Below are 26,436 nucleotides of genomic sequence, written 5' to 3'. Positions count from 1 at the left end.
GGGCCTGCCAGGGGAGCCGGCTCCGGGCAGGCTTCGGCCCCCCGCAGCGACCGCGCGGGAGCGGGGACCCGCGGGCCCGGCTAAGGGACGTGCCCAAGGCCACCGCGGCCGGCAGTGGCAGGGCAGGGCAGGGCGCCAACCCGCGGCCGGGGCCGCTTCGAGCGGGGCCAAGGCGCGACAGCGCGCAGAGGCCGAGGAAGAGGGAAGGGCAGAAGAAGAAATGTCGACCGCAGCCCGGCGAGGGAGGGATGGAGGCGCTGGAGCAGGCAGCGGCCGGTCCGGCGCGACCCCCCCGGGAGCACTCGGGGCCGCGGGAGCCGCCGGGCTCCTCCGCCGGCCGCCCAGCCCTCTCCTCCCACCTGAGCGGAGTGAAGATATCAAGAAAAAGGCTCCAAATCGGATTGACACCCCCTCTCGCCCCCCTAATAAAGTTTATTATCAGCCGGGCTCTAATCCTTTTAAATCCCCCGCGCTGGGGCGGGGGCTGGGATTAGGGGAAGGCAGCGTAATCCCAATGAATTTGTTACAGGGGGATTTAGGCAGCGCCAGGAGAGCAGATGGCCCCGGCTCTGGAAAACAACCATTTTCCTTAATGATTCGTAACAAGGATAAAAGGGCAGGGAGAAATGGGGCCAGGGAGGCAGAGCGGACCCGCGGGCTGGGCACCCGCACGCAGGCGCCTCCTCCTCCTCTTCCTCCTCCTCCTCCTCCTCCTCTGCGCCTCCCCGCTTTATTTCTCCAGGCAACTTTTTTCCAGCAGCTCAGGCAGCTCCTCAGCTTCCCAGCGCCACTGGCAGCCCCCAGCTGGCCGCCCCGGCATCCAAGAGCGACTCCCACCGTGGGGCCGCGCTGGTGGAGATTCGGGGGAACGGAGGGATGGGACGGCAGTGCCGCCTCGCGCCCCCCCCCCCCCCCAACGCACCCGCACACCAGGGATGAGGCAGCACAGCAGAAACGACGTTGGCAAAAATAATTTATTGCGCTAACAGGAGCCGAGAGCGAGCGACAGCGCGGGAGGCAGGCGAGCCGGGCGCTCCGCTCCGCGCCGCCGGGAGCGCGGGGAGGGCGGCGGGGCGGCAGCCCGCTCTGCCGCGCCACGGGGCGAGAAACACCAAATTAAAACGCACGTCCGATCACAGCCAGCACCGAGGGCTTTCGCTTGCCCGCCAGCGGAGCGGCCATGCCGGGGCCGAGCGCAGCCCGGGAGGAGAACGAAGGGGCGCGGGGGGCAACCCCAAACCCCGTCGCAGGGCAATGCTGCAGGATTTGGCACCCTCCTGCCGCCCTGGGGAAAGGGGAGCAAAGCGCAGAGCCCCGTCGCCCCCCGCGCCCTCCCAGCCCGCCGCCGCTAGTGGTTTAACCCCAAAGGCTGCTCCGCAGCACGGCGCCGAGCTGCCACCCGGCTTGAAGCCAGCCCGGCTAAACCCGAGCCCAGGGCCGCCGCGCCGCGCCGCGCCGGGGGGCTCCCGAGGCAGCTCGGTGGGGAGACCTGAGCCCCCGTCGGTGCTACAGCTCCCACACTCAGCCGGGCGCCCGGAAACGCGGCATGCCGAGGGGAGGCGGTGCTGTTCCAACACCTCCTTCCACCCCAAAACCGGCCCCGCAGCGGTGACCGAAGGGCGCCGCTGCAAGCGGGGCAGCTCCCGGCGAGGAAGCAGCAAAACCCTTCCCCTTCCACCACGAAACCGGCCTCGCCGCCGTCCCGCCAGCCCCCAGCCCCGCGCCACCCCCTGCTCCCCGCTCAGGCCGTGGGGAAGCCCGGGCGGCCTTTCCGGGAGCGCATGCGGAGGCGGAAGAAGGTGTACATGCCCAGGAGGCACATGGAGGAGAGGAAGTAGAGCACGATGCACAGGCTGACGTCCACGCGGGAGAAGCCGAGACCCAGCACGCGGAACCACTGGCTCCTTCGCAGGCCGTCCCCGGCCGCCTCCTCCTCCTCGTCGGCCGGGCCGCCGCGGCGCCACGAGCCCAGGCCCCGCTTCTGCAGGCGCTCCCAGCCCGCCGCGTAGTCGAAGTCCTGGGCGCCGCCGGCCGCCCGCTGCGGGGCCACGGCGTCCCTCTTGCTGAGCCGCCGGCGCCGGCCGGCCACCGCCGCGGCCCTCAGCGCCTTGCTCTTGAAGTGCTGCTCGCTGAAGGAGTCCAGGTCCACGATGTCTTCCTCCGTCTCGCGCAGCTTGGGGTTCATCCGCACGATGCTGGGCCTGCGCAGCTCGGAGGAGCCCGGCCGCTCCGGAGCTCCCACCGCCCCTTCCGTGCCCTCCTCGTTCGGCTTCTCTGCCTCCTTTTCCTCTTCTTCCTCCTCCTCCTTTTCCCTCTCCACCGCTCTCTCTCCGTCTCTCTCCGCTGGCCTGTTGGTGCTGAGCCTCGCATCTGCCGCCGCTCCCACCTCCCGGCTCTCCCTGGCCAGGAGGTCCGTGCCGGACTCGGTGTAGTCCGGGTAGATGTTGGCCGGGGAGAAGTGGGCCTTGAGGAAGCGCAGCACGGCCGGCTCGTCCCACGCGTGCACCCCGCTCTCCTCCTTGTGGCACAGGGGACACATGTCCGGCGGAGGCCACTGCAGCTTGGGGAACTTGGGGTCCTCCGTGTCGCTGCCTGGAGGAAGCGGACCCAGCAAGGGGGTTAGGGACGCTCCCACCCCGAGCGGCAGCGGGGACCGGACCCGGGGCGCTAACGCCGCGCCAGCCCCTTACAAATACCCCGGACCAGCGCCTTGGCCCCGTCCTGCCCAACATCCCTCCCTCCCTCCCACAGGGACGCATTCCCTGCCCAAACACCAGGAAAGCCCTGCATCTTCCCAGCCGGCTCCAGCCCCAGGAGCACAGGGCCCCCGGGAGACAGCCCACCCGCAGGCCCATTCCTCTCCGGATACACCACCCTCGCTGCCAGCTGCGGGCTCCTCAGCTGTGGGAATGAATCCCGGGAGTTGGGGGGGGGATTTGCTCGCCTGTGCAGGGCAACCAAACACACCCTTTCCCGGGGAATCTCACCCCCTCTCATCTTGCTAAAAATGGGCTTTCTCCACCGGGCAGAAGGGAAAAAACCTTCAAGGCTGAGGGCAGGCAAAGCCCGAACAGCAGGTTTCACAAGCCCTTGCCTTTTGGGGAGGCGACAGGGGCTCAGCCTCCAGGAGGCCTCCCTCCGCGCAGCCCGCGCCGCGGCCGAGGCGGCGGCAGGAGACGAGGTCCCCGGAGAGGGGAGGCCGCCCCGGCACGCAGCCGCCCGCCCCCCTCCTCGCCGCGGCACGCTCGCCTCCTTTTCGGCCGCCAGCAGCTTTTGTCCCCGGCTCCGGCTGCGCAGCTGGGGCCAGCCGGGCAGGCGGGGACGCGAGGCCGTTTGGAGGAGCCGCCGCGGGAGGAGGGGTCCTCCCGGGGCACGTGGCAGCTTTGGGAAGCTCCCCGCGGGGAGCCGGAGAAGGTCTCACCGCATCTCCGGGGCGGTCTCCGATGCCACGCAACCAGGTGCCGGGTCCCTGCCGCCGCGGGGGCCCGGATCTCCCCGGCAGCCCCTGCCCGGGGCCGCGGGGTCCCCCCTGCCCAGGCGACGCTGTTTGCAGGTGGGCCAAGGGCTGGCTCCATCTGCTAGGAGCCTCCGCCTGGGCTTCCCCCCACGCTCCCAGACCTCCATCCTTGCTGCTTCATCGGCCTGCAAAGCGGCACGCGGACGGATGTCCCTTCAAGGCCACGCACGACTGCGTTTTTGGCAGGACGAGACCTCACCGCCTCCCTCCGGCGATGTGACCTGGAGCAGATACTGCTCCCAGCGCTGCCCAGCGGGAGAGAGGTGCTTCACATCTCCTCTCTTCCCTTTCCCTTGGAAAACTGCCGCTGCTGCTGGCTCCCGCGGCTCGGGGCTGCCCACACCACGGCACAGCCCCTCTCCGCGGCCCGGCCAGCCCGGGGCCTTCCCGCCGGGGGCCGACGCCAAGCTCCCCCCGCCGCCAGCGCGCCGCTTACCGGCCAGCCGAGCGTTCACCTCGTTGTGGTGCGACCAGAGCCAGAGGACCGCCTGCTCCCGGCCCTGCACCTTGTCCATGGACTCCGCGGCCATGGCCTCGAAGTGCTGGGCGCACTCCTGGCAGCCGAAGAAGTTCTTGACGTAGCAGCGCATGGCGCTCAGGACCTCCAGCGGCAGCTCTAGGGGAGGGCAGAGAGCGACGGGGGCAGGTCCAGACCCACGGCCGCGCGGCACGTCCCCTTTGCCCCGGGACAGGAGGTCCCCGGCGTGCCGCGTCCCTCCCCACGCCCACCGGGAACGCCCCGGCACCATCCGTGGCCCACCTCCGAGGTGGGTCAAGGCAAGCGCCGGCTGAGCCTACCTTTGTCCGGGCCGCCCTGGAGGGCCTGGGCTGTCAGCAGGTGGAAGAGGGTCCAGAGAGAGCAGGGGTAGCCGCGGAAGTGGGGCTCGCTGCCCTGGCAGCCCACCCAGGTCACGTTGGTGGGCAGCATGGCAGGGTGGGGGGCCTGAAGGACAGACAGACGGACACGGGGGGTGATGCAGCTGGAAACCAAGATGAGGGGGAGCAAGGGGAGGTCTCCAGCAAGGGGAGACCTCCCGGGGGAAGGGGAGAGAAGGACGGCAGGGACCTCGCGGGAGGTACCGCCGGGCGCCTTACGTCTCCCTTATTCTTCACAGCCTCCTTCCAGGCGTTGCGGGGCAGCTCGGGCTCCGTCCAGTTCCTCAGCCAGCCGTCCAGAGACTGCAGGTACGTCTGGACGAAGGGGCGCCCGGGGAAGTACTGCGCCAAGAGCAAGAGGAGACGCGGGTGAGGAGAGCTGCCCCCGCGCCAGCGCCGCGGTCCCCGCTCAGCCCCGCGCCCCGGAGCCCCCGGCCGGCGGCCGCGGTCCCGGCTCAGCCCCGCGCCCCAGAGCCCCCGGCCGGCAGCCACGGTCCCCGCTCAGCCCCGCGCCGCCAGGCCCTTGCATTTGTATTCAAGCGACCGCGGCAGCAAAGCAGGCAGCTCCGCCGGCTCGGATCCAAGCGCCGAACCTCGGCCCGAGCTCCGCGCAGTCTGAGCGACGCAAAAAGCTACTCTGACAATAAGTCAGCTCAAATCCGATTAGCATCAGCACTTTAAAACCGCAAGTGCTCCAGGGAGAAGGGGGAGCCGGCGCGTGCGTGCCACCGACAGACCGACCGACCCAGGCATCAGAGGGCCTGGCCCCCACCGCCGCCGTGGGAGGGCAACGTGACAGTAGCAAGACACAGGAAAAGCAACAGGGAAGTGAAAGAAAGGAGCGTTTTGCAGGCACTGATCTATTCTCCCTGGGCCCACGGGGATTTTAAGCAATTCCATGAATTGCACTGAAAGTCCCGAATTCAGTAGGGGAATTCATCTACAACCTGACATTTCTGCTGCAAAACTCAGTTCCCTCCTCCCCACACCTTCCAAAGGCGGTTTTACCGCATGATGCGTTGCTTTCTAGCATCATTTCTTTCCACACTAAGTTTTTTTTCCCCTTTCGCTGAAATACTTCTTGGAAACGCAACAGTTAAAGCGCAGGCCCCGGTGGCAGCGGGAGGGTGAATTCCCCCAGTCGGAGCAGGCTGCAGCTGCCAGGGCTGGCAGCAATCCTGGTGCCGCTGCTCCGACCCGTGGAGGAGAGCTGGAACGGCAGCGCCGGCTCAGCACCCGCGGGCTGCCGCCCCCCGCCTTGTCCCCGGCCCGCGGGGCGGCCGCAGAGCCACGGCACCCTCCCAGGGACGGTTAAAAGCTGATCTAGAAGGCACTCCTCCTCCCTGCAGCCTTGGCCAACGCGGCCCCGCAATGTGACACCGCGCTGGACCCGGAGAGGGGCAACACGACCATCGCACACCCGATGGACAAACACAGCAGGCTGCAGGCTCTGCAGGATCCGACCTCTAACAGGGACCTCACGGGATGGGGCATTTATTTAATGAAATCCCCCATGATCCAGAAAGGGAGAAACATCAAAGGCAATAACTGGTGGCAAGTAGGAGAAGAGATAAACAGGCTTCAGCCCAGCCAAGCCAAGTATCTCAGTCCTGACCACTTCCTACGCACCTCTCTTCTGCCAGGTGTATCCCCAGCTCCCTGCCTCCCTTCTCATGCAGGCACCTTCCTGTTGCTGTGAAAGGGACCACCAGCAAGGTAAAATCATTATGAAGCTCTAAGCTGAGAACTTAAGACTTGTTGCACCAGCGGCTTGTGTCTGGAGCAGCTGATTATTCCCCCCTCTGTGTGCAGGAAGGGCAGGCAGATGTGGGAACAGGGGTTGCCTTGCATGCTGCAGAAGTCTACGCTGGTTCTGAGACCCAGAAGGTGCAAACCGAGTGCAACGCTCTGGGTAACGAATGAGGGAGAAAAGCAAGCAGACAGGTTGGGGCCAAGGTCTACCAGAGACCCCGGGCTGGGAAAGCCAGGGAACAGAGCTCTGTCTACACCACTAGTAGAAACATCGTCCAAACGCAGCACTCGATAGTACCAGGCAGTTAAATTGCCCAGCTTCTGCTGGCTCAGAGCTTCTCTGCACTACGGGTGAGCTTGAATTTTGCCAGCCCCACAGAGCAGAGAGAAAAAAAGAAAAAAGATCTTAAATTAGGCTATTCCAGAGCCTGCAGAGATTAACTCCCCAAACTGAGCATTCAAGTCAGGAGATGAGAATCAGGCAGTGCAAACCTCTCTGCTCGCGTCTGTCGTCTCTGCCACCCCCAGCTGGGAGTCCGCGTTTCTTCTGAAAAGACCTTCTGCCTCGAAACAACAACTTCTGCAAACAGAGAGCCCGCTCTGCCCGTGGACAACTGCAGCTGATTTCTTGTCTGAACCTCTCTGGCACCTGCTTTTAGCTGCTGGCTCTCGTCAGGACCTCTAGCCCACCAGATTAAGGAATCCCCCTCTATCAGGAATCTCATCCGCAGACTCGACTTGGAGCAAATCGCATCTTTGCCTTCTGTCGAATAAAATCGCCCAAGCTTCTCAAGCAATCTCACTGCCTTGAGCCACCGCGGGCAGGATCGCGGGCAGGATTGCGGGCACAACCGTTACGTGGCGGTCTGGAAGGGGGCAGGAAAAAAATATCCCGAGCTCGACCAACTGCGGGCGAGCTGCAGGGCAAGGGTCAGGCCGGCTGCGGAGCTGCCGGCTGCAGAGGGCTCTGCTGGGACGCAGCCGGCAGGGAACGCCGCCGCCGCCGCCAGGGAAGTGGCGAGGGACTCGCCGAGCAACAGGAAGCGCGGCTCGCATCAGAGACCGCCACGCTCGGCTGCCTACGGAGGCCGGCGCACGCAGCCCTCGCTACCAGCCCCGCGGGGACGCAGGCCACATCCTGCATTTAACAGTATGAATACGTATATAGAAATGCAGATAGTTCCTCCATCGATACTGAAATACAACAGCTACGGCCACGGCTCGGCACAGGCAGGGACTTGACTTGAGCCCATGGGATCTCATCGGGATTTTTAGCTGGATTAAGGCATCCCTGGAGACCCAAATTCCTGTCCTGGACTTGGCTCCGAATGGCCAAGGGCTAAGCCATTTGCTGTACTCTTAACACAGGCTGGCCTCGTGGCGAGCACCATTCACCAGGTCTCCCTGGGAGCGAGCGCGGGTCGGACCAGCGCCGCGCGCCGCGGCCCGGAGGCCAGCACGCCCCGTTCCTGCCCCCGAGCAGGGCCGCCGCTGCTCCTCACCTTCGCCAGCAGCGCCACGTAGCACTTCAAGGCTGACAGCGCGGCTCCCGACAGCGTGCCGGCCCGGGCGACCTCCACCCGCAGCGAGTAGTGGAGCGCAGACTCCAGGTCGGCCATGTACACCTTGGAGCTGGGGAAGCAGGACAAAACGCACAACGGGCCGTGAGCGTTTTACTCGACCAAGGGCAGCTTTGCACCCTGAGGGACCTGGCTGCACAGAGGAGAATTTGCTTTGCAACCGTGATATGGGGCTGTTCCTGGGGGAAGGGCATGGTCCCGGCCTGTCATCGACTCACCGAGGAGCCACCTTCGCTCTGCTGCTTGCGCAGCCCTGCACGGGCACAGCCCTGCTCCTGCTCCCACCTGCCCACCCCAAAGCCCATCTCCCCCAGCTTCCTGCAGCCCCAAAACGGCCGAGCCGTGTGCTTGCCCAGCTCACACCGGGCACCAGCACCTCATGCCTTGAGAAGGGGCCAGCGAAGGGGCTGTGTGCACGTGGGGGCCACACAAGGACGAGGGGGCTCTCACCGGTCAGCATGCTTCAGCTGGGACGCGGTGGTCACGTTGGAAGTGCTGGAAGTCATGTTCAGCTTGTAAGAGCCCCGGGTCACGCCAGAGAGCGTTCTCAAGTAGTAGGTGTAGAAGGAGCGCACCTCCATGTGCCTGCAAGGAAGGAGAAGCCGTGAGCAAAACCTCTCTCCATCCCAAAGAGCTGCTGGCCACGACAAGGAGGCAAACGAGACCCAAGACTTTGAGGTGGACCAGCAACTCCCAGCCTGGTAGAACCACTCTGGGACCCCTCACGCTCTGCCGAGGACATCTCCGCTCCCAAACGCGGGATGATTAAAGCTCTCCGTCTGCCCCCGGCAGCAGGTATCTTGGCACGCAACCCATAGCAAGTCTTTTATCGCAGGAGCCAAGGTTGGGACGCCCCAGGCACCAAGCCCTCCCCAGCACCCTAGAGAGGAGAGGAGGGTGTTGGGGCCACCGAGGGCTGCAGGGAGGAGGGCGTCCCTGCAAAGCGCTCCCGGCCCTTCGGCGAAGCTGGCAGGCAGCAGCGGGAAAGCCCAGGGGATGCCGGCAGCGCGGAGCCGTCTCTCTCGCAGCCTGGTGCTCGCCCGCAAGCAGATGGTGGAGAGGCAGCTTCGTCACAAGCAATTTTCCCCTCCGCCAGCTCCGTGGGGAAGGAACAATAGCTCCGCTCCGGGCAGAGCTGGCATCCCTCCTCTCGCCGCCTCTCCCGCCGCCAGCCCCCGCAGCATCCCCTCGCGCTTCCCACCCCGAGCAGCCCCGCAAACCCCCTTCCTCCCCCAGGGAGACGGCCCCTCTCCCCGGCGGGCTGGCACCGAGGGCACCTTCGCGGGGCAGCCGCAGGTGGCCCGGCGCGTCCCGGCCTCGCCGCCGGCCGGCCCCACGCCAGCCGCCCGCCGCGGCTGCCGAGGCACCATCTGGCCGCTGCTCGGCGTGCCGCTCGGCGGCGGGAGCCGCTCGGGGGAGCGGGCGGCCCATTGTTCCCCGCCAGCCGCTCGGAACCGGCCATTGTCTGCCTCCTAATGAACTTTTCCGCAATTAGGAAGCCGACGGCGAAGAGCAGCGAGATGGAGAGAGGGTCAGGCACAAGCCTGGTACCCTGCCAGGCTCGGGACGCGGCAGATTTATCCGCCAACCAGCAGGGCAACTGGTGGAGATGGAAAAAAGCCCGTGGCCGGGCAGCTCCCCAGGCGCTGGGAGCCGGCACTCCCAAGGAGAAAGGTCAGGCAGGCCCACCGGCACGCCAGAGCCAAAATTCATCCCCTCCACCACGAGGAGAACATCCCACAAGGAACTGGTGTGGGACTCCCTCCAGGCCCTTCCAGCCCGACGGGAGGGCTCAAAACGAAGCAGCCCTGCAGGAGGGGTGATGCTCTCTGCTGCAGCCGCCGGCTTTTCCCCCTAGCGCATCCACAGCGCTGACCCCGGTGAGGGGGAAAGCCCGTGCGCAACAGGTTTGTGTGTGGCGCATCAGTGCCATGCAAGGCCCCGGCCCTCCGCAGCCAGGACCTTCCCCTCCGTGTCCCCGGACTCACACGGGCAGGCGGGAGAAGGACCCATTGCTAAGGAGCAGGTAGCCGGACGGGAAGGTGGTCACGCCAAACTTCTTCACGAGCTCCTCCTCGCTGCTCAGCACCCTCCTCACGGCGATGTTCTCGTACTGCAGCATGTCCAGCGTCACCTGCAACCCAAGGAGCTCCCTGGTCAGGCGGGCCAGGGGGCAGGACATCCCAGCTCCGACTGCACCCGGGTTCCCTCCGTGGCGGAGAGGAACACCACAGGGCTGTTTAGCACCCTACACAACACCTCATGCCTTCAAAGCGGCATGCAAACACGAGCAAAGCCTCCCCAACCGCCTCGAGAGGTGGGAAGGCTGCAGGGAGAGGCCTGGCCTGAGCTGCAGTGGGGCGAACCCAAGAATCCCCGGCCCCTGGTCCCATGCCCAAACCACACCGCGGCGCATGCGGGAAAGCTCGCCGCTACGCTCCGGCTGGGAGAGGCCAGGGGTGAGGGCAGAGCCTGGTGCCTCCGGAGCCTAGGGCAGAGCTAGCGATTCGCAATCCGGGGTGCGAAAGGAGAGCTTGTTTTCTGCTCATCGGCTTCGTGTCTCAAAGCAGGAGCTCCTGCGTGCATTTTCAGAGGCCTTTGTGGGAGCAGCCCCCTTGGTCCAGGGTCCCTGTCCCCTCCGGGCCCACTCGTTTTCAGAAGGAGAACGCAACACCACTTGGGACCTCCCCACCTCTGCCAATGGGCTCGGGAGTTATCAGGCAGGACTGATAGGACTGCAGGCACCAATGCGTACACGGGGGACACCAGCTCAGACAGAGATGCAGGATAAACACAGCCATACCCACCTCTCTGCCCACGAAGGAGTTGCTCTTCTCAAAGATCAGCGCCAGGTACTTGACGTTGTTTCTCCGGAAGAAGCCACGAACCTCCTCCGCGCTGCAAGAGAGGACAAGAGTGAGCGGCAGCACGCACCAGGGCTGTGGGACATCCCAGCAGGGTGCCTCCTGCCAGCACGCATCAGCTTGGCAAAGCGGGCGGATGTTGTTTTGCCCTCTCGCATGAAAGGAGCTCGGCCCTAAGCTGCAGGGATTTGTCACAGGAAGTCGACGCTGGGTTCAGCTTTGCTGAGCTAACAATTTCTCCCCGCTGAAGTCTCCAGCCCAATTTTCTGCTCTGGTTCACGGGTTCTGTGAAAACCCGCCAGGGCCGGCCGAGGCGGCAGAAAACACAGCGAGGCTACGGAGAGGGGAGTTGCATGCTCACCCAGGGGAAAAACACAGCGAAGAACTCGAACCTGCGTTTCTTTTCTACGCCGCAGAGGCACCGGAGACAAGCCCGAAGCCTGACCGCTGCTCTGGGAAAGCCAAACGCCCTCTCTCCAGGGCTGGAGAGGGGCACAGAGGCAGACGGGGCAAGCGCAGAGGCGGTCCCCGCCAGCGTCCCCCCGCGAGCGGCAAGCCAGCCTCTCCGCCGACCCAGAGGAGCCCCGCCGGGGCCGGCCATCGCCCGGGCGGCAAAGCAGCCATCTGTGTCTGGCAGAGACAACTCGGACTCCACGGACTTTATAATGAATGGAGAAAACCCTTTCTCAGGCAGGGCAGACAAAAGCCGCTCTGGGGTCGAATGACACAGATGCTGGTGACGGCTGCTGGCACCATCTCGCTCCATCGCCAGCTGAGCGTGGCCGCGCTCGGCACGGCAGGGCGGTGGACACCGCCACGTCCCTGCCCCGTGCCCAGCCCAGGCACCGCCTGCTCTAATTCAGCCCAGGCTGACGAGCAGGTTCGTTAGGAGACACACAAGAGACAACGAAGTAACCCAGGGAGGCACGCAAAACCAGCGGCTCACAGCCGCCTGGCTCAGAAAGTTGCCCGTCCTGTCCAGGACATGTCCTAGCACCTTGTTCGATCCCGGATGTCACAGCATGAGTCTCTCCCACACCAGGTGATTGGCTCAGCTTGTACCTCGGGCACGTGTCAGCACCAACCGCTCGCCTCGGTCCCCACATCACCCTCCTCGCCTACCACTGGCGCTGCGTGACGCAACCCCCTCCAGAAACGAAATCAAGTTGCATCTCCATTGCGTAGATCCCGCCACTTCTACCAGGAGCCTGAGCCCTGCTGCCTTTACTGCTACAAGCTGCCTTCAAAACAGTGGTTTCTTCCCCTGACACCGCAGCGGTCCTTCTCTGAAGCACTCCTAGCCTGAACGCCTCTTCCCCAAGCATGGGGAACCGGCACCAGCTACAGCACCGCGGGCACTGCCCTACCAGGCCTTGCGCTACAGCCCAAAAACTGCCGTAGCCAACAGGGAACAGCTCTGCCGTCAGGCCAGCGCAGTCTCTGGGCGTTTCTCACCTTGCAGACCTCCACCAGGAATTCTTCTCCCCATCCCAAGCACTCCCCATAGCTGCCTGCCTTTAGTTGCTCCATAGCTCTACTCTGTCCCTGCGTTTTTCTCTCCTAGATGACAATACATCAAATGTTTCACCAAAGTCCAGAAATCAGGTCTATCGCATTTCTCATGTCTAGAAACAACTATCAGTTACCTTATCGCAGAAAGACATCCATTCAGTCCGGCACTGCCTGTTATTGGCAAACTGATGTCCTAGTTTTCCCCTATTTTCCATGTTCCTCCATTTTTATTTTTATGAGTTTTTTTTCTGTTAAAAATGCATAAATCAGGCTGTAAATGGCTGTAACCTTGCCAGACCACTTGTGTCTCCCCTGGAACGTGGGTGATAGAGTAGCTACTCTGCACTTACTTTTGGCTCAGGACTTTCATTAGAAACCCACCTTCACTACCCAAACTACACTTCCAGCTGCCAGTTCCTCCCAAGATCCAGGAAGGGCGTTATCCAGTGATTCCCAGCTAAACACACTTGTTTCCACCTCTGGCATGGCCATTTCTGTCCCCTCCTTCCCAAGAGCCACCCTACTGCTCCAGAGCCAGAGGCGGGAAAGCACAGATGAAATTTGTGCTCTGTTCCTGGCCACCCCTCGATTTGGGCTCATCCCAGTCCCCAGAGGCAGGTCTCCCTGTTTCTCTTTTCTTCCTCATGGTTGCCCACCTGGCTGAAAAGCCTAGCGAGATCTTTGCAAGAGGCCAGACACCCCCGTTCACTTCCTTCTGGGGCTTTCAGCCTCTTATCACCCCTCTCTGCGCTGGTGTCTCTCTGTCTGCTCTTCATGGGACTGTTCCCAGTGGGCTGCCAGGAGCCATCCCCTCCCTCCCAGCTCCACGCCCCGTGCACGGCTCCGGGCCGGTGGTCACCCCTACCTCGCCGGCTCCAGCGGAGGACAAGCGGGCGGCCAGGCATCGTGGCTCTGCTCCAGGTTGGTGATGATGCTGTGCCTCAGGTCCCGGACAGAGGTGCTGGGATCTGTCGGGGGGACGAGACATGGACGGTCAAGCCCAGGGAAGCCGGACTCAAGGGCTGAGCCCGGCTCGCCCCAGGCAGGTTGGGGTGTCGCGCTGAGCGTCCTCCCAGGGCTGCCGGCTTCACCCCATCCTGACGGCCCAACTGGGGAACGCGGCCCTCCTCCATCCCTAACGCACGGGGGCTGCAGGGATTGCGGCAGGGCCTTTCACACCCAGGGTAAAAGCCACCACGGCTTTGAATACTCACTAGCAATCTTTATCCCATCTTCTGCCTTCTTGGAAAAAGCTCTGAAAAACTGAAAGGAAAGGAAAAACAAGAGAAAGTTGGAGAGAGGGCAGCTGGACAGGGAGACAGCCCAGCCCGGCAGCTCTGCCTCTCCACCTTGCTGCCTCGCTCTCCCCAGGAGACACCTGGGCTCCTTCACAGACCTCAGCTTATCACTTTCTAAAGCCCGTTTGGCACAAGACGAAGCCACGGATTTATCAACAGCTCTTCTAGGCGCGTTCAGACCAGTCATCAAATTAGAACATATCAGTCGATACCGCGCACTGGCCGAGGAACTCCCAGCCGCAACCCCACGCAGCACCCACCCTGCTCCTCCCTCCAGCCTCCGCACCGGCACGTCCCAGCTCGCGGGGCGAACGCCCACCCCGGGCTGCGGCAGCCGGAGCCAGCGGCACAGGGCGTCCCCATGCACCCTGCCAGCCTCCACCGGCCACCCCAGAAAGCCCCAAGATGTCACCACTGGCATCACCAAGCCGAGTGACCTCGAGGACGAGGAGCGAGGCAAAAAGCCACAGCAGAGAAAGCCCGGGGCGAGCTCGGGTGCACCAAGGGCTCCGGAGACAGGGAGGAGAGCCGGAGGCAAGGAAGGCCTTAGGAAAGGGAGGATCAAACGCCGTGTCTCCTACATCTCCCTCAGAGCCCAGGCCCTGCTGCGGATGGGCTGGACAGACCTGTAGCCTGGCCAGACGCTGGGGAGACTCTGGTGCCCGCTCCCACGCCTGGCCCGGGCACACCAGGCTCCTCGCACAAGGGCTGCGGCTCTGGGCCCGGCAGCCCTGGAGCAAGCGGGCTCGGAGAGCGGCGTGCCTGGGCAAACCGGCTCCCGCCGAGGGGGACGCCAGTCGGCGCAAAGGAGGTACGCTGGCCAGCGCCGCATCCGTCTCGCCTTCCCGGAGGGGAGGGATGCAGACGCGGCCAGGAGCAGAGCCACATCTCAGCCGAGAGCGGGTGCAGAGGAGACGCTTCCAAGGGACCCAGAGAGGCAGCCAAGATCCTCCTGGTCTTGTAAACTGTTGACTTTCTGCTTCAGAGCTTTTAAAAAGTGGAAGCAAAGGTTTTATCCCGGCTCTGCATGGGCTGCTTCCTGCCCAAACCATCTGCTGCGCCCGATCCCGGCTTCCCACAGTGGCTCCACTGCAGGTGGCACAGCCGGAGCAGCGCAACCCGATTGCGTCAGCCGGGTGTTTGCTTTGCAGGCTGGGCTGGGAGCAAGCGCTGTTTGCAGAAGGTGCTCGGGTCTGAAGGAGAGGGGGGGAAGACAGGACAAGGCAAGCGACTTCTCGGCGCTGCCACATCGGCACGTATTCCCGTACCGGCAGACATTTCCGTAAACAGCCAGGCAGAGGCATCCGGGGCTAGGAGGCAACCAGGCACGCACCCAGGGCAGGAGACGGGCTCCAGCCCCACTCCAGAGCCTGCCTCGAAGGAGGCTCAGTAAACGCATCCGCCTCTCCCGGGCCCCTCGCTCAGCCGCTGGGGCGGGTGTCCCAGGCGGAGGGCAGAGGCAGGCGAGGCCCCGCCAGCCGTGCGAGCTGCCGACGCCGGCACCACGCAGGGAGAGGAGCTGGGACCCCGGCGCAGGGCGCTCAGGAGCCGCCGGCACCCGCTCCCGTGGCCACGCTGGGCACGACCGGAGCGGACCAGGCGCACGGCCACCCTCGGGTGACCCTGCACGCTCTCCCCCACGTGCTGAGCCGGATAAAGGCAACATCCACCTGCCTTCCGAAGGTCCTACGAGCTCCCCTGCCCGGCAGTGCCCCCCAATCCGATCCCCACCCGACACTTCTCACTGCAGCTCCCAGCGCACAGCTCCTTTTCCCAGCAGAGAAGGAACCGAGCTGGGTTTCGGCTGCTGCAAAGAGCGTGACTTTTGTGGCGAGGTTCTGCAAAATCCTCGGGAACCCGGAACAGGAAGGGAAGGGCCGAGAGCGTTGTGCTGCGCTGTGAAGGCTCGGGGAGCCCGGCGCCTGCAAGGGGCGTTAGCAAGCGGAGCCAGCAGCACGTGCGCGCTTGCACACGATGGTTTCGGCTAGCGTAGACGAAGCCAGAGGTTTCAGCCTGGTGAGGCTCCGGCTAACCGAGTCTCAATTAACTCAGGCTTAACTGAACGGTCCAGGACATGACTGCTCCAGGAACGCGCTCCAGGTTAGAGCTCCAAAAGCCGGGTCGAACCTGGAAGCCTGGAGAATAGCTTAACCGGCACCGGGCACCTAACCAGCTTCACCGAACGCAGGAAACATCCGCGCCGCCAGCCACCAATTACCGGGACGGAAACCGCGCGAGCGCCACGCGCCAGGCCCTCCGAGCGGCACGGCAGGCTGGCACAGAGGAAATGCCACGGCGGCGCTGAGCTCACCGCCAGGATCGCCAGACACGCGCGGGCTCCGGCAGGCACCAGATCCGCAAAGGAATTCTTGGACGCGGTGCTGGCTCCATGCCACGGAGCCGCTGCGCCAGAGGCACTTTGCATCACCAGGCGCTGTGTTCCCTTCTCCCGTACCAAAGCAAAAGCAACCACGTGCCCTCCCCCAGGCTGGACCGGATCCAGGCGCCTGCTTCCCTTTGGAGAGGAGCACGGGGCCGGAGAGGCCCACCGGGGGCGCGAGGAAGGCCCTGCTCTTCCTCGCCGTGATCTCGGGGACAGCTCCTCACGGAGACACCCCAAGGCAGCGCCGGGACGGGAATTCGAGCGGAGGACACTTGACATGTGCCTCGCCCGGATCTCCCGGCACACATCTCCAAACTCCAAGCATAAGAAAGAGTTAACGATTAAACCCCTATCTCCCTCCTTTTCCAGGTAATCTCAGCTTCCACTTCTCACTTAATAGATATCCTGCTCGCGGTATCGCTGCTCATTAGATAGGTATCTCGGGTTCTGCGGCTTCACTGCTTGCGTTGGACCGGGCCTCTGTTTGTAGTGGGAAACACTGAGATCCTGCGTGTTTACACAGCTAAGCCGCCGGGCGCGGGATCAAGAGGGGGGACTGCGCCCTGCCCGCCAACATCAACAGAGCCTCCCGCGGCGGGATGCTCCCGGCGAGGCGGGATGCTCGAGAGCTCGCCCCTGCAGCGCCCGCGCGGCCCGGCGGAGAGCCGCGAGCAGGGCCGCCGCGGCCCCGGCCAGCTCCGCAGCGCTTCCTGGCAGGGGCCGCGGCGCTGCCGCCCGGGAGCCCGCGCCGGCAACCGCTCCCTGCCTCCCCCGGCCCTTGCTGCCGCCTCGCCGGGGCCGTTTCGGATTCCGGTTTCCGGGCCTCTCGGCGGTCCTAGGAGCGATCGGGTCTCTGCGTTTCGTTGTGGGGATGCGCTTCGCTTTTCCCCTCCTGCTTCTAACCGCGGCAGCGGCTGCGCAGGCTGCACGTCAGCAGCAGCCCCCCTTTCGGGGAGCGGGGAACAACTGCAGTTTGCAAAGCCCCAAAGGGAATATTTCAGTGCAAGGCTGTTAATCCGACCGAGCAAGAAAAGGACAGCTCAAAAGGAAAAGCACCGGGGAAGCAGGGCACGGAGAAGGGCCTCTCCCCACCCCCCGGCCGGCCCCCCAGACCTCACCTTGAGCGTGGGGAAGCCGGTTATCCCGAAGTCCATGCACACCTGCTGGTTAGCCTCGTCGGCACAGTCGAGGGCAGCGATCATCACGGCGGGCCTCCACTCTGCGGGGACAGAGGGACACGGTCAGCGCAGCCGCGGAGCGCCGGCGGGGCGAGGACAGCTCGGCACGGGCCGGGCCCCGCCTGGGGGAAAGCCCCTTCCCGGTGTCCGGCCTCCGGCTGCAGCGCCGGGAGCCGGCCGAGGAGCCCCGGGAGCCCGTGGCAGAGCATCTCCAGCTCCCCGCCGTGATGGCAGGGCCAGTCGGCAAACTGCCCAGGCCGCGCCGCCTCCGCACCCGCGCGGTTTCTCCCACGGGTTTCTGCCAGGGCCAGGCCACGCTGCTCGCAGAGTGCATCCGCGCTGGTGCCAGGGGCAGAGCCGGGCACGGGGCCAAGCCAGAACCGCTAATCCCTCTTCCATAAACACCTCTTTGCAGGGCCACAAAGCTCTGGACGCCGGCTGCCTATCCATCTCCCGCTGCTCGCACGCCACGGCTGGCCGTGCCAGGCCGCCTCGAGGGTCTGTCCCAGCCCACATCCAACCCGTCCCTGCCGCTGCCTCCTCCCCGCGCACACGGAGCCGCCGGGGGAGGCCTGCTTAAGCATCCCGCATCCCACCTTGCAGGGGAAACGCAGCTCGGGCTCTTCCCTCGCCTCCCAGGACTCAGGGGGATTCTTCCAAGGCATCATCTGCCTGGAAAAATCCATCCTCCAAAAGCCCGATCAGCTTCTCGCCACCGCCAGGCTGAGGGCAGCGGAGAAACGGCAGCTCAGCGAGAGGAGCGGTGCCAAGGGAGCGAAGCCCAGCTCACGCCCTCGGAGACCCCCTCCGCGCCCCCGGCCGGGGCAGCGGCTCCCGCTGCTCACGTTACGGTCTGCTCCGGGCGGCGCAGGAGCCGAGCCCGGGAGCCGGAGGCGATGGCCGCGAGCCAGGCGGCCGGGTGCCGGGAGGAGCACGGCCAACCCGGTTCTTCCAGCCGCTGCATCCGGGAGGCCGCGTAACCCGACTCGCTCTGCTTCCAGCCAGGTAACCCATCGCCGCGGCTCGGCAGGCGATCGCCCAGCCTGCTGGCCTGCGCGGTGAGATCGAACGCCGGCAGAGATGCTCCGGGGCCCCGGGCACCCCAGCTCCAGGGGTCTGCGACATTGGGAACAGCCCCGGCCCCCCGCGGCACCAACCCCAGAGCTACCACAGAAACGGCACTGGCAGGGCCGCATCTGAAAGACAGCTCTGTGCGTCTATTGCTTGAAACAAGCTCCAGAAAAAGGGGCTGAAAACGTGCTTGGGAAGCCTCCAGGGCCCCCCCCACCCCATCCTGCCACCCAGCAGGGCCTGATCCCAGCAGTATGAGGGCATGCCGGCTAGGTGGGCACCGCTCCACATGGTCCTCATCACCTATCTCACCCTCTATCCCTCCTCCCGCAAAGCGGGAACGCTTCCCGCAGACCCAAATGCTTCAAGCGCCTGGCTGGGTATTGCTACAGAAGCGCCAAGCCCAAGGTTTGGCTGGCAGACGGTCGCCCTACAGCTTCTGAAGTCATCGGGGCAACAAAACCGCCAAGGGCGACCCAGGGAGTCACCAGTCCAGCCCACAGCACCTTCTGCCCAAAAGCCCTGGGAACCACCACAGCTGTTCAAAGCTTGATTTGGCCCCAAATTGCACCAGGCCTGCCGAGATGCGATTCTCAGTGTTTCGTGCCCTATTTTTCGGGTGGCAAAAGCAAAGGGAAAGCCCCGCGAGGTGGAGCCGGGCTTTGCGCGCCCTGGTTTCTCACCCGCTGCGAGCTCTGCCCCGGCGCACTGCCTGCGACCGCAGCCGCCCGCCTTTCCGGTTCGCCGGGCCGCCAGCCGGGCCTCGCTCCTCGCCCGCAGCACCCCCAGCCCAGGGCCTGCAGCTGCCCGCTGCTGCGGGAAGAAGCGCGGGGCCGAGCAGAGCCCGGCATCGCCGCCAGGAGGGGGGGGATTGCTAACCACAGCCCAGAGAGAGCAGATAACACTGGCTCCTGCGTGTCTAACCCCAGACCGAGGGGATGGTCAATAACCGAGGGAGCAACTCGAAGCCGCACCAGTGACGCTATAGCAAAATTATCCTCAAGAGACGAGCAGGGAAAGGAAAAGATGTTTGTAAGGATGGAGATGTTCACCTAGGGCAGACAAGAGCAAATTACAAGGGATACAAAGACCTGCGCCTCCAAACTTGGCCCTGTGGGAGCCAGAAAACCAGCTCACCCCACGCTGGCCCACGTCTCGCCAGCCACCACGGAGGCTCCTGGTGCAGGTCCCGAGTGGGAGCAGACAGGGTGGTGAGGAAACATCCCCATTTCCACTTCTCCCCCGTCAGGTGGCGACAAGTGGCCCTTCTGACCACGATGCTGTGGTTTGGAGTTACAGAGAGACCAGGACTCTGCCGTTGAGCCTCCCCAAGTGTCAGACACATCGCGGGCCTGGCACATCCTCTCCCACACCCAACGCGAGCATCCAGGCGTGGGATCTCTGCTCTTAACTCATCCCAAGCATCTTCTCCCGCCCTGTCCTCCCAACACAGCCTACTCTGGTCCCCAACCACACAACCCCCTGCAAAGAAATCCTGGTTTTCACGGCTTTTCCAGACCTTTTGCAGCCTTACAACCCCAGGCCACATCCCTGGGGCTGCTCTTGGCCTCTCCACAGCTCCCCCCATGCCTCTTCCCACCCCAAGGTACCTCTGTCCCCCAGGAAAAGAGCAGCAGATCCCTGCCAGGTCCCTACTCCCCGACTTCAACTGGGCAGCGCGGGAGGAAGCAGTATAAAAGAGAAACGCAGAAAGCAGGCAAGAAGGCATCTCAGCCAGCAGGCTCTGAAAGCCAGTGGCAAAACGGAGACACAAGCCAAAGAAAGTAGGGCCTCTCCTTCAGAGCAGGAAGGGAGGGGAGGCCGCACCGGCACCCAAACCCAGCTCGTGCCATCCTACCTGGGGGCCTGCAAGAGGTCAGGACCCACCTGGACCACCCTGCTTCGAGGGTGACACGAGCCCCCGTGAGATCCCTAGTAGCCCTGCGGCAGGCAAGGAAGGACACCTCTTTTTTCCCAGCCCAGGCTAGATGTTCCCCAAAAGCCAGCTCTCCAAGCAGCGATTCTTCCCGCTGCCTGATCACCGGTGCCGGGGGAGGCCCGGATGCCACATAGCCGATGGGGCTGGCAGCGGGGGAACCGGATCACCAGGCTAAAGTCTCATCAGACACCGGCTCCGGGGGCAGCTGGAGGCAAGACACACTCCGCGGTACTCATCGGCACGTGGCTCCCACGAGTCGCCAGAGAGCCGACGTCCTCCCAATTAAGCCCAATCCTGCAAAAATCCACCTCGGGGAAGAGCAAGTGGCTCCTTCCGCCCGCTCCAGCCGGCACACGGCCCCCGTGGCGGCTCCTTCGGCCGGGCCAGGCGCGTCCCATGCCGGGCAGCGCCGACACGCAGCAGCCTCCAGCCCTGCAGCCGCCGGGGGAAACCCGAGGGGCAGCACAGCCCCACGCGCCGCGCCCGAGCCCGGCCCGCAGCCCCCGGGGACCGATCGCGGCTCGGGGGGGGGGGGGGAGGGAGGAGGCAAAGGGCTGCATCCAAGGTCAGCTCGGCCGCTCCACCACCACCAGCTCCGTCCAGCCCCGACGCCGCAGGGCCAAAGCCGCCACCACGTCTCGGCGGTGCCGCCCAGCGCAGCGCAGCGCGCAGGACCCTCGGCACGGCCCTGCTCGGCCGCCCCCCCGCCCGCCCGCCACCGGGACGCCCCGGGAGCGCGAGCCCCGCGCCACCCCGGCCCCGGGCCCGGCAGCCCCGCACGCACGGGGCAGCACGGCGGCTCCCCGAGTCACCCGGGCCGGGCCGGAGCGGCGGGCCCGGCCCTGCGCATCCTCGGCGGATGCCGAAATGGCCGCGCCGGGCTGAGCCGCCGCCGCCGCCGGGCCGCTCCGCGGGCGCGCAGCCCCCCGCCGCCCGCAGCGCCCGGCGCGAGACTCACCGCGGAGGTCGGCGGCCAGCGCCCGCCAGGTGGGGGCGAAGTGGACGCAGTGGCCGCACCAGGAGGCGAAGAACTCCACGGCCCAGGCGCTGGGCGAGCGCAGCAGGCGCCGCTCCGCCGTGCCGGCCCCCAGCAGCTCCAGCGCGTCGCCCGGCGCGTAGAGCCCGCGCGGCCGCGCCGCCGGCAGCGCCAGCGCCAGCAGCAGCAGCGCCGCGGGCCACCGCCGCCCGCCGCCGCCCCGCGCCCGCCGCCGCCGCCACATCGCCCGCCAGGCCGCCCGCCGCCGCCCGCTGCCCTTTAGGGCCGCGCCGCCCGGGGGCGGGGCGGGGAGAGGCCACGCCCTACGGCCGCCCGGCCGCCACGCCCCCGGCCACGCCCCCCGCCGCGGCCCCTTCGCCGCCCTTCGGGCGCTGCCCTGCCCTTAACGCCCGCGGGAGGGCCGCTGCCCTGACGTCAGCGCTTACGTCATCGAGGGCACACTGCTGGGGCCAGCCCCGCGCCCCCAGCGCGGAGTGGGGACTCCCCCAAATGCCCCAGCCCTCCTCCCCCGAGGGATGGAGCAGGTGGCCGTCAGGCTGCAGGTGCCCGGCGCCGTCCCGCGCAAGCTGGGACACCTCGAGCCGCAGCCCCTGCTTTAACCAGTCAATACGTAGAAAAGTCACTGCGAAAAGCAGGGATTTGGGGCCCGGCCCTCTACGGCGAGCGGTGCTTGGTGTCCCTGCGAGCGTCTCCGCCCGGCCGCCGTGGCGTGCTCCCAGGGCGGCCGGCCAGCGGGCGTGCAGCCACGCACGCACACCTGTGCGCACGGGCGTCAGCCGGCCCCGACGCGGAAGATGCCCGTTGCACAGCGCCCCGGGGCGCCGCCGGCACGGCCCTGGCGCAGAGGGAGCCGCAGCCGTCGCCGGCCCCGCGCCTCCTGCGCCCCGCAGCCGGGAGGCTGCAGCACCCCTGTCATTAGCGGTGCCCGTCGCTCTCAGGGCTGCTGGCCCATTAGCCGCACGGGGCTCCACCTAGGCGTTTTAGGCCGACTTGCCGCGCTAGAAAAACGAGCCTCAGCGAGGCGAGCCTTGCCCCGGCAGGAGAGGAGGAGGAGGGAGAGGTTTCCAGGCTGGCCTGATGAAGATGCTCTGAAGGGCGGCCACCGTCTACTGCTAGGGACACTGCAGCAACTTACTTTTACCCGCCCGACCCTTAAAAAGACAAAAAGCCAACCTGAGGCTGCCCCTTCTTCTGTTCGGGGGAGCTGTTGTGACAGCCCAGCTCCACGCTTTGAGATGAAACCACCCTTGTCTCACCCTCAGCTGAAGGCCTTACGTTAAGGGCTCATGGCCTTGATGAGGTTATCACAGCATTAGGTTATCACAGCAAAGGAGAGGGGAGCTCGGCACCAGCGTAGCTGCCAGCATCCTCCCTCCCAGGGAGCCCAAATTCCTTGAACCCTTTTTTCGGACCCATCCGAAGGTGGACAGTGAGAGCCCGCACCTCGGGTCTCCGGCTCCTTTCGAGGTGAGCCATGAGGTTGCTCATCCGCCAAAGCCGAGGGGCGGGGATGCTCCTGCTTCCGGCTGCCCGGGGAGCCGGTGACCCTTGTGCCAGGCCGGCACGTCCCTTCCTCGTCCCTTGCTCGCAGGGCCGGGAAGGCAGGGCAGGCCGGGGAACACCCTCATCCACGGGCAGGGCGTGGGGGCTTTCCAGGCACAGTCCTGCCCGCACAGCCTTTTCCCCTTTAACCGTAAGGCGAAGGACGAGAGCAGGCTTCTCCTCTGCCCAGACCGGGGCAGAGCTGGGTTTTCACTGCAGAACACCCTGGCAAGAAGCACATGCATCGAAAGTCACGGGTGAAGCAGAGATTTTAAAATATCCCTTTTTAAGACAAATTTGAGAATAACAGACTCAGCTCAGGGCAGAGACATGCTTCACTCCTATGCTCCAAGGACAAGGGCTTAGGACCACTGGAGAGTTTCCAGCTTTGCACAGGTCCCCATGTGCCAGCTGAGCGGTGGCTTTAGCTCGTTAAGCCAGAGCTTGTCAGCTCGTAAAGCTTCTTCCCCAGACTAACAGCCAGCAGGAATCTTTCCCCAAAGTCAATGCACTCATGGGCTTGATTAGGTTATCACAGTGAGGTTATCAGTGATGGTTGGGCAAGACCAACAGGCTGAGATCCTCAAAGGCCACCAAGAACCCACTGAAATCTTTTAAGCCCTGACGAACTTGTTTCTTGCACCCAAAATGGATCGTTTTCACAGAGGTGAAGAACATACCACTCTGGTATGTTCTGCACTGGGTTAGAGAGGAGGGAAAAGACCAGCTGGATTTCTGTGTATTCAACCACCGAACTGTCTGAGAGGACTCTATGGAACAGGATTTTGAAAAATGTGGAAAGGGCTTTATTATCAAAATTTAAAAGCATGAATCTGGCTGCAAAACACCAACAGCTCAAAAATGACAGAGTAAGACAACTCAGGGCCTTCTCGCTTCCCTGTAGTTTTGAAGGTCCCGGAACAGGACAATCCTACTTCTCATCTCTTTTTGGCACTGCAAATGGACTTTCTTAATTGGAAATTAAAGAATATGTTCCTACCTAATTGTGTGATTCCAGGAACTGACTCCAAGAAAAACATGCAACTAATGCGAGAGTCATGATACAGTCACGAGAGCCGGCAACACTGTCACCTGGCCCTGGCATGCTGGAAGCCGTTCAGGGAAGTTAGCATCCATCTCCTCTAAGATGCCCTTGAAAAACCAGCCACAGTAACTTTGCAAGTTTTCTCTCTGGCTTTTATGTGAGGGATTGATGAAATCAGTGAAGTCCTCCTCAGTCTGAATTTTCAGTATAGCACTGCTTAAAGTGTGGCACTTCTCTAGATAAAAAAGCCTCATTTCCCTGATTAGCATTTCCAAACAATCTCAGACTGCGAGTGGAAATTTTGCCATCGACCACCTCCCAGCCTGACAAAGTCAGCTGGGACACTCCAAGTCAAGGTGACCCTTTTCTACCGGGAATCAAGTCACGCCTTCACTGACACAGTTCTCAGACACCACCTTCAGCAAGAGCTTTGTGATAAACCTGCCACCTTCCACGGCTTTGCTGCGATGCCACATGCAGGAATGACACACAGGGTGGCTTTGAACCCTGGCAGCTTCCCACAGCCTGCACAGGCTCTGCTGGGGTAACACCCATGACTAGCAGGAAACCCCCTTGTAGACACAGCCGGCAGCCGATGATTGCCGACCGTGTGAGACAGGCCTGCTTACGTTTGCTTGAGATCTACCTTTCCAGCCCAAGAACCCTATAATAACAATAAACGTAAAAGAAAATCCGGGGTGCATTCTCAGGATGTGATGAATGCATTCACGTACTCGGTGTCTGCAGAAATACCGTAGCAGTCCCAGCCCCTCTCTGCTATTCACAGAATCTGCTGATTCACCCCTGCTTGAAAGGGCAGCATCAGCTCTTCGACCATCATTTCTGGAAGGAGGTGGGGGGGAGTGGAAGGGACAGATGCTGTGTTTGGTACGTCAGGGTTGGAAACGTTTCACCCATAAATTTCAGATCTACTCGAAGTCCCTCCTTATAAATCATCACCACTACCCGGGATGCACAGAGCAGATGTTTTCCACTCTAACTCACCTGCCCAGCTTCCAGGAGCAGATCGGAGGAGGCCACACCACCAAATTTGCCACATCATCATCTGGCAACTGGTTTAATTGCAGTGCTTGAAACGGAGAATGCCACAGAGGTGACAATAGGGCAATCCTCTCTTTCCGGGGCAGTAGTCCTGCAACATAAGCAAGTTCCCACCTGTGAAGCACTGGCGCCCAAGTCTCAGGCTCACCGACCCATGCTGTCTCCATCATCTCCGTCAAGTGACGCAGCCAGTCAAGGTGCAGCGGGACAGGGCCACTGAATCCAGGCTTCTCCCTGAGCTCCTCCCGCAGTCTCCCTTATTTGGCTGGAATAAAATAAAACAAAATCCATTTAGAAAGGCTTTCAGCTCAAATGTCTGCTGTTGTCCCCCCACCCCTGCAGCCCTGGCCATTTCTCCACAGTGCCCTTGTGCCACCACATACTACCCAACACTGCAGCTTGGCAGAAGACACTTTCAGCACACCCAGGCGAAGGTGCAAGAAAAAACTTGGACTGTGTCCAGGACGCTGCTATATTAATCCCCCAGAACCGCCGGTTAATTCCACTTCCAGCAAATTGAAGACAAAACCCCATTTTCGGTCAGCACCGATATCCCCGGGCGGTCACCCTGCCAGCAGAAGCCACACGAGGAGGGGTGCAGCCCAAGGGACACAGCAGAGGTTTAGCACAGTCGGACTACAGGACTGGAAAACTAGGCTGAGAGAAATATTCAGAGCAGGAACCAACCAGACCTGTTTCTGGTCAGCCTCACGAAGTGCACTTGCCAGGCAAAACGCCCCGCTCCTGCCCAACCCTCGCTCTCCTGCCAAATAGAGCTCCTGTCCCTCCAAATTTTTGTGGGGCCTTACCTGGGAGGAGGAGGAAGGTGCAGGTCTGGGGCTATACGTTCTGCTTGCTATAGATTTAAGACTTTGCAGAATCTCTTTCCCTCCCCCCCCCGGCCCGTGTTGCCGGGATCCGCATCCCCGAGAGAGCCGCATGCTTTCAAAATCATTACAGCTCATCTGCATTTCTGCCTGCCACGGGCCCCTGCGCTGGGCCGGGCGCCAGCACAGCAGGCCAAGCAGCCCTCTCTCCTCTCCTTCCTGTGCTCTGAAGAGAGCTGCCGGCATTCAGCAGCTTCCCACCGGCTCCTTTTCTTCCGCGGCCCCTGTTAACGAGGGCCCGGGCACTGCAGAGGGCCTTGGGCTATGCAGGACACACACAAGCTTGGAGCAGAGTCAGCTTTTCAAGTGCTGTGCAATGCAGCATCCCGCCAAGCTGTGCAATGCCCGCAGCTGGCACCACCTCCCAGAGGGAGATGGATGGCATCCCGGGAACAGAGACGGCAAGAGAGTCCCGCTCCAAACAGCGTGTTTAACTGCTGCCTTCGGGAAGGTCCCAGCCTGCCTTTGCCCAACCCAGGAGCTGCACTGGGTAGCAAGTCCACGGGTGAAACGGCTTTCAAAGCCTTTGCAATGCAGCTGCGTTCTGTCAGTTTTCTGGGAAGAGTTGCATAAACACCACGGTAGAAAGTCAGTGCCAAAAATGAAGCAACGTGGATTTGCAAATGAGGAAATTAGAGCCTTCATCAAGCCGATTACTGGGCATCTCGGGTAAGGACGGGAGGAACAATGCAGCAGTTTGCTGTGTCACTTGCCAGAGTCGTGGCAATGTTCCCACCACTCAGGCCCCCCCGCCTTTTTTTAAGTGAAGCCAGTTCTTTAGCCAAGGAAGTACAGATCAATTTTTTCAACGTGAAATGCATCCTGAGCCACTTCCAGGGATGGATGCTGACAGCTGCAAGTAGATCACTGCCCTAAAACACAGGGCTCGGAGAGCAAAATAGCTGCAGGGCAAGGAAAAAAAGTGCCACGGAT

General features: G+C 63.5%; 1 protein-coding gene across 1 annotated transcript; it reads right to left on the bottom strand.

The window, feature by feature from the left end:
• Nucleotides 1-956: 956 nt before the first annotated feature.
• On the bottom strand, nucleotides 957-21,190 carry QSOX1 (quiescin sulfhydryl oxidase 1). Its single transcript, XM_067300608.1, has 12 exons — nucleotides 20,929-21,190; nucleotides 16,901-17,001; nucleotides 13,316-13,364; nucleotides 12,967-13,069; nucleotides 10,533-10,623; nucleotides 9,714-9,859; nucleotides 8,176-8,310; nucleotides 7,648-7,777; nucleotides 4,613-4,735; nucleotides 4,316-4,460; nucleotides 3,954-4,133; nucleotides 957-2,592 (listed from the first exon to the last, which is right to left on the bottom strand). The coding sequence occupies exons 1-12, from the start codon at nucleotides 21,188-21,190 to the stop codon at nucleotides 1,742-1,744; spliced, it is 2,316 nt and encodes a 771-aa protein (XP_067156709.1). The 3' UTR covers nucleotides 957-1,741.
• Nucleotides 21,191-26,436: the final 5,246 nt, after the last annotated feature.

This window comes from Apteryx mantelli, chromosome 8 (assembly GCF_036417845.1).
Source record: "Apteryx mantelli isolate bAptMan1 chromosome 8, bAptMan1.hap1, whole genome shotgun sequence".
Lineage (NCBI taxonomy): Eukaryota > Metazoa > Chordata > Aves > Apterygiformes > Apterygidae > Apteryx > Apteryx mantelli.
The sequence above is the reverse complement of the archived record's forward strand: the minus strand, read 5'-3'. Positions and strand labels throughout refer to the sequence as shown.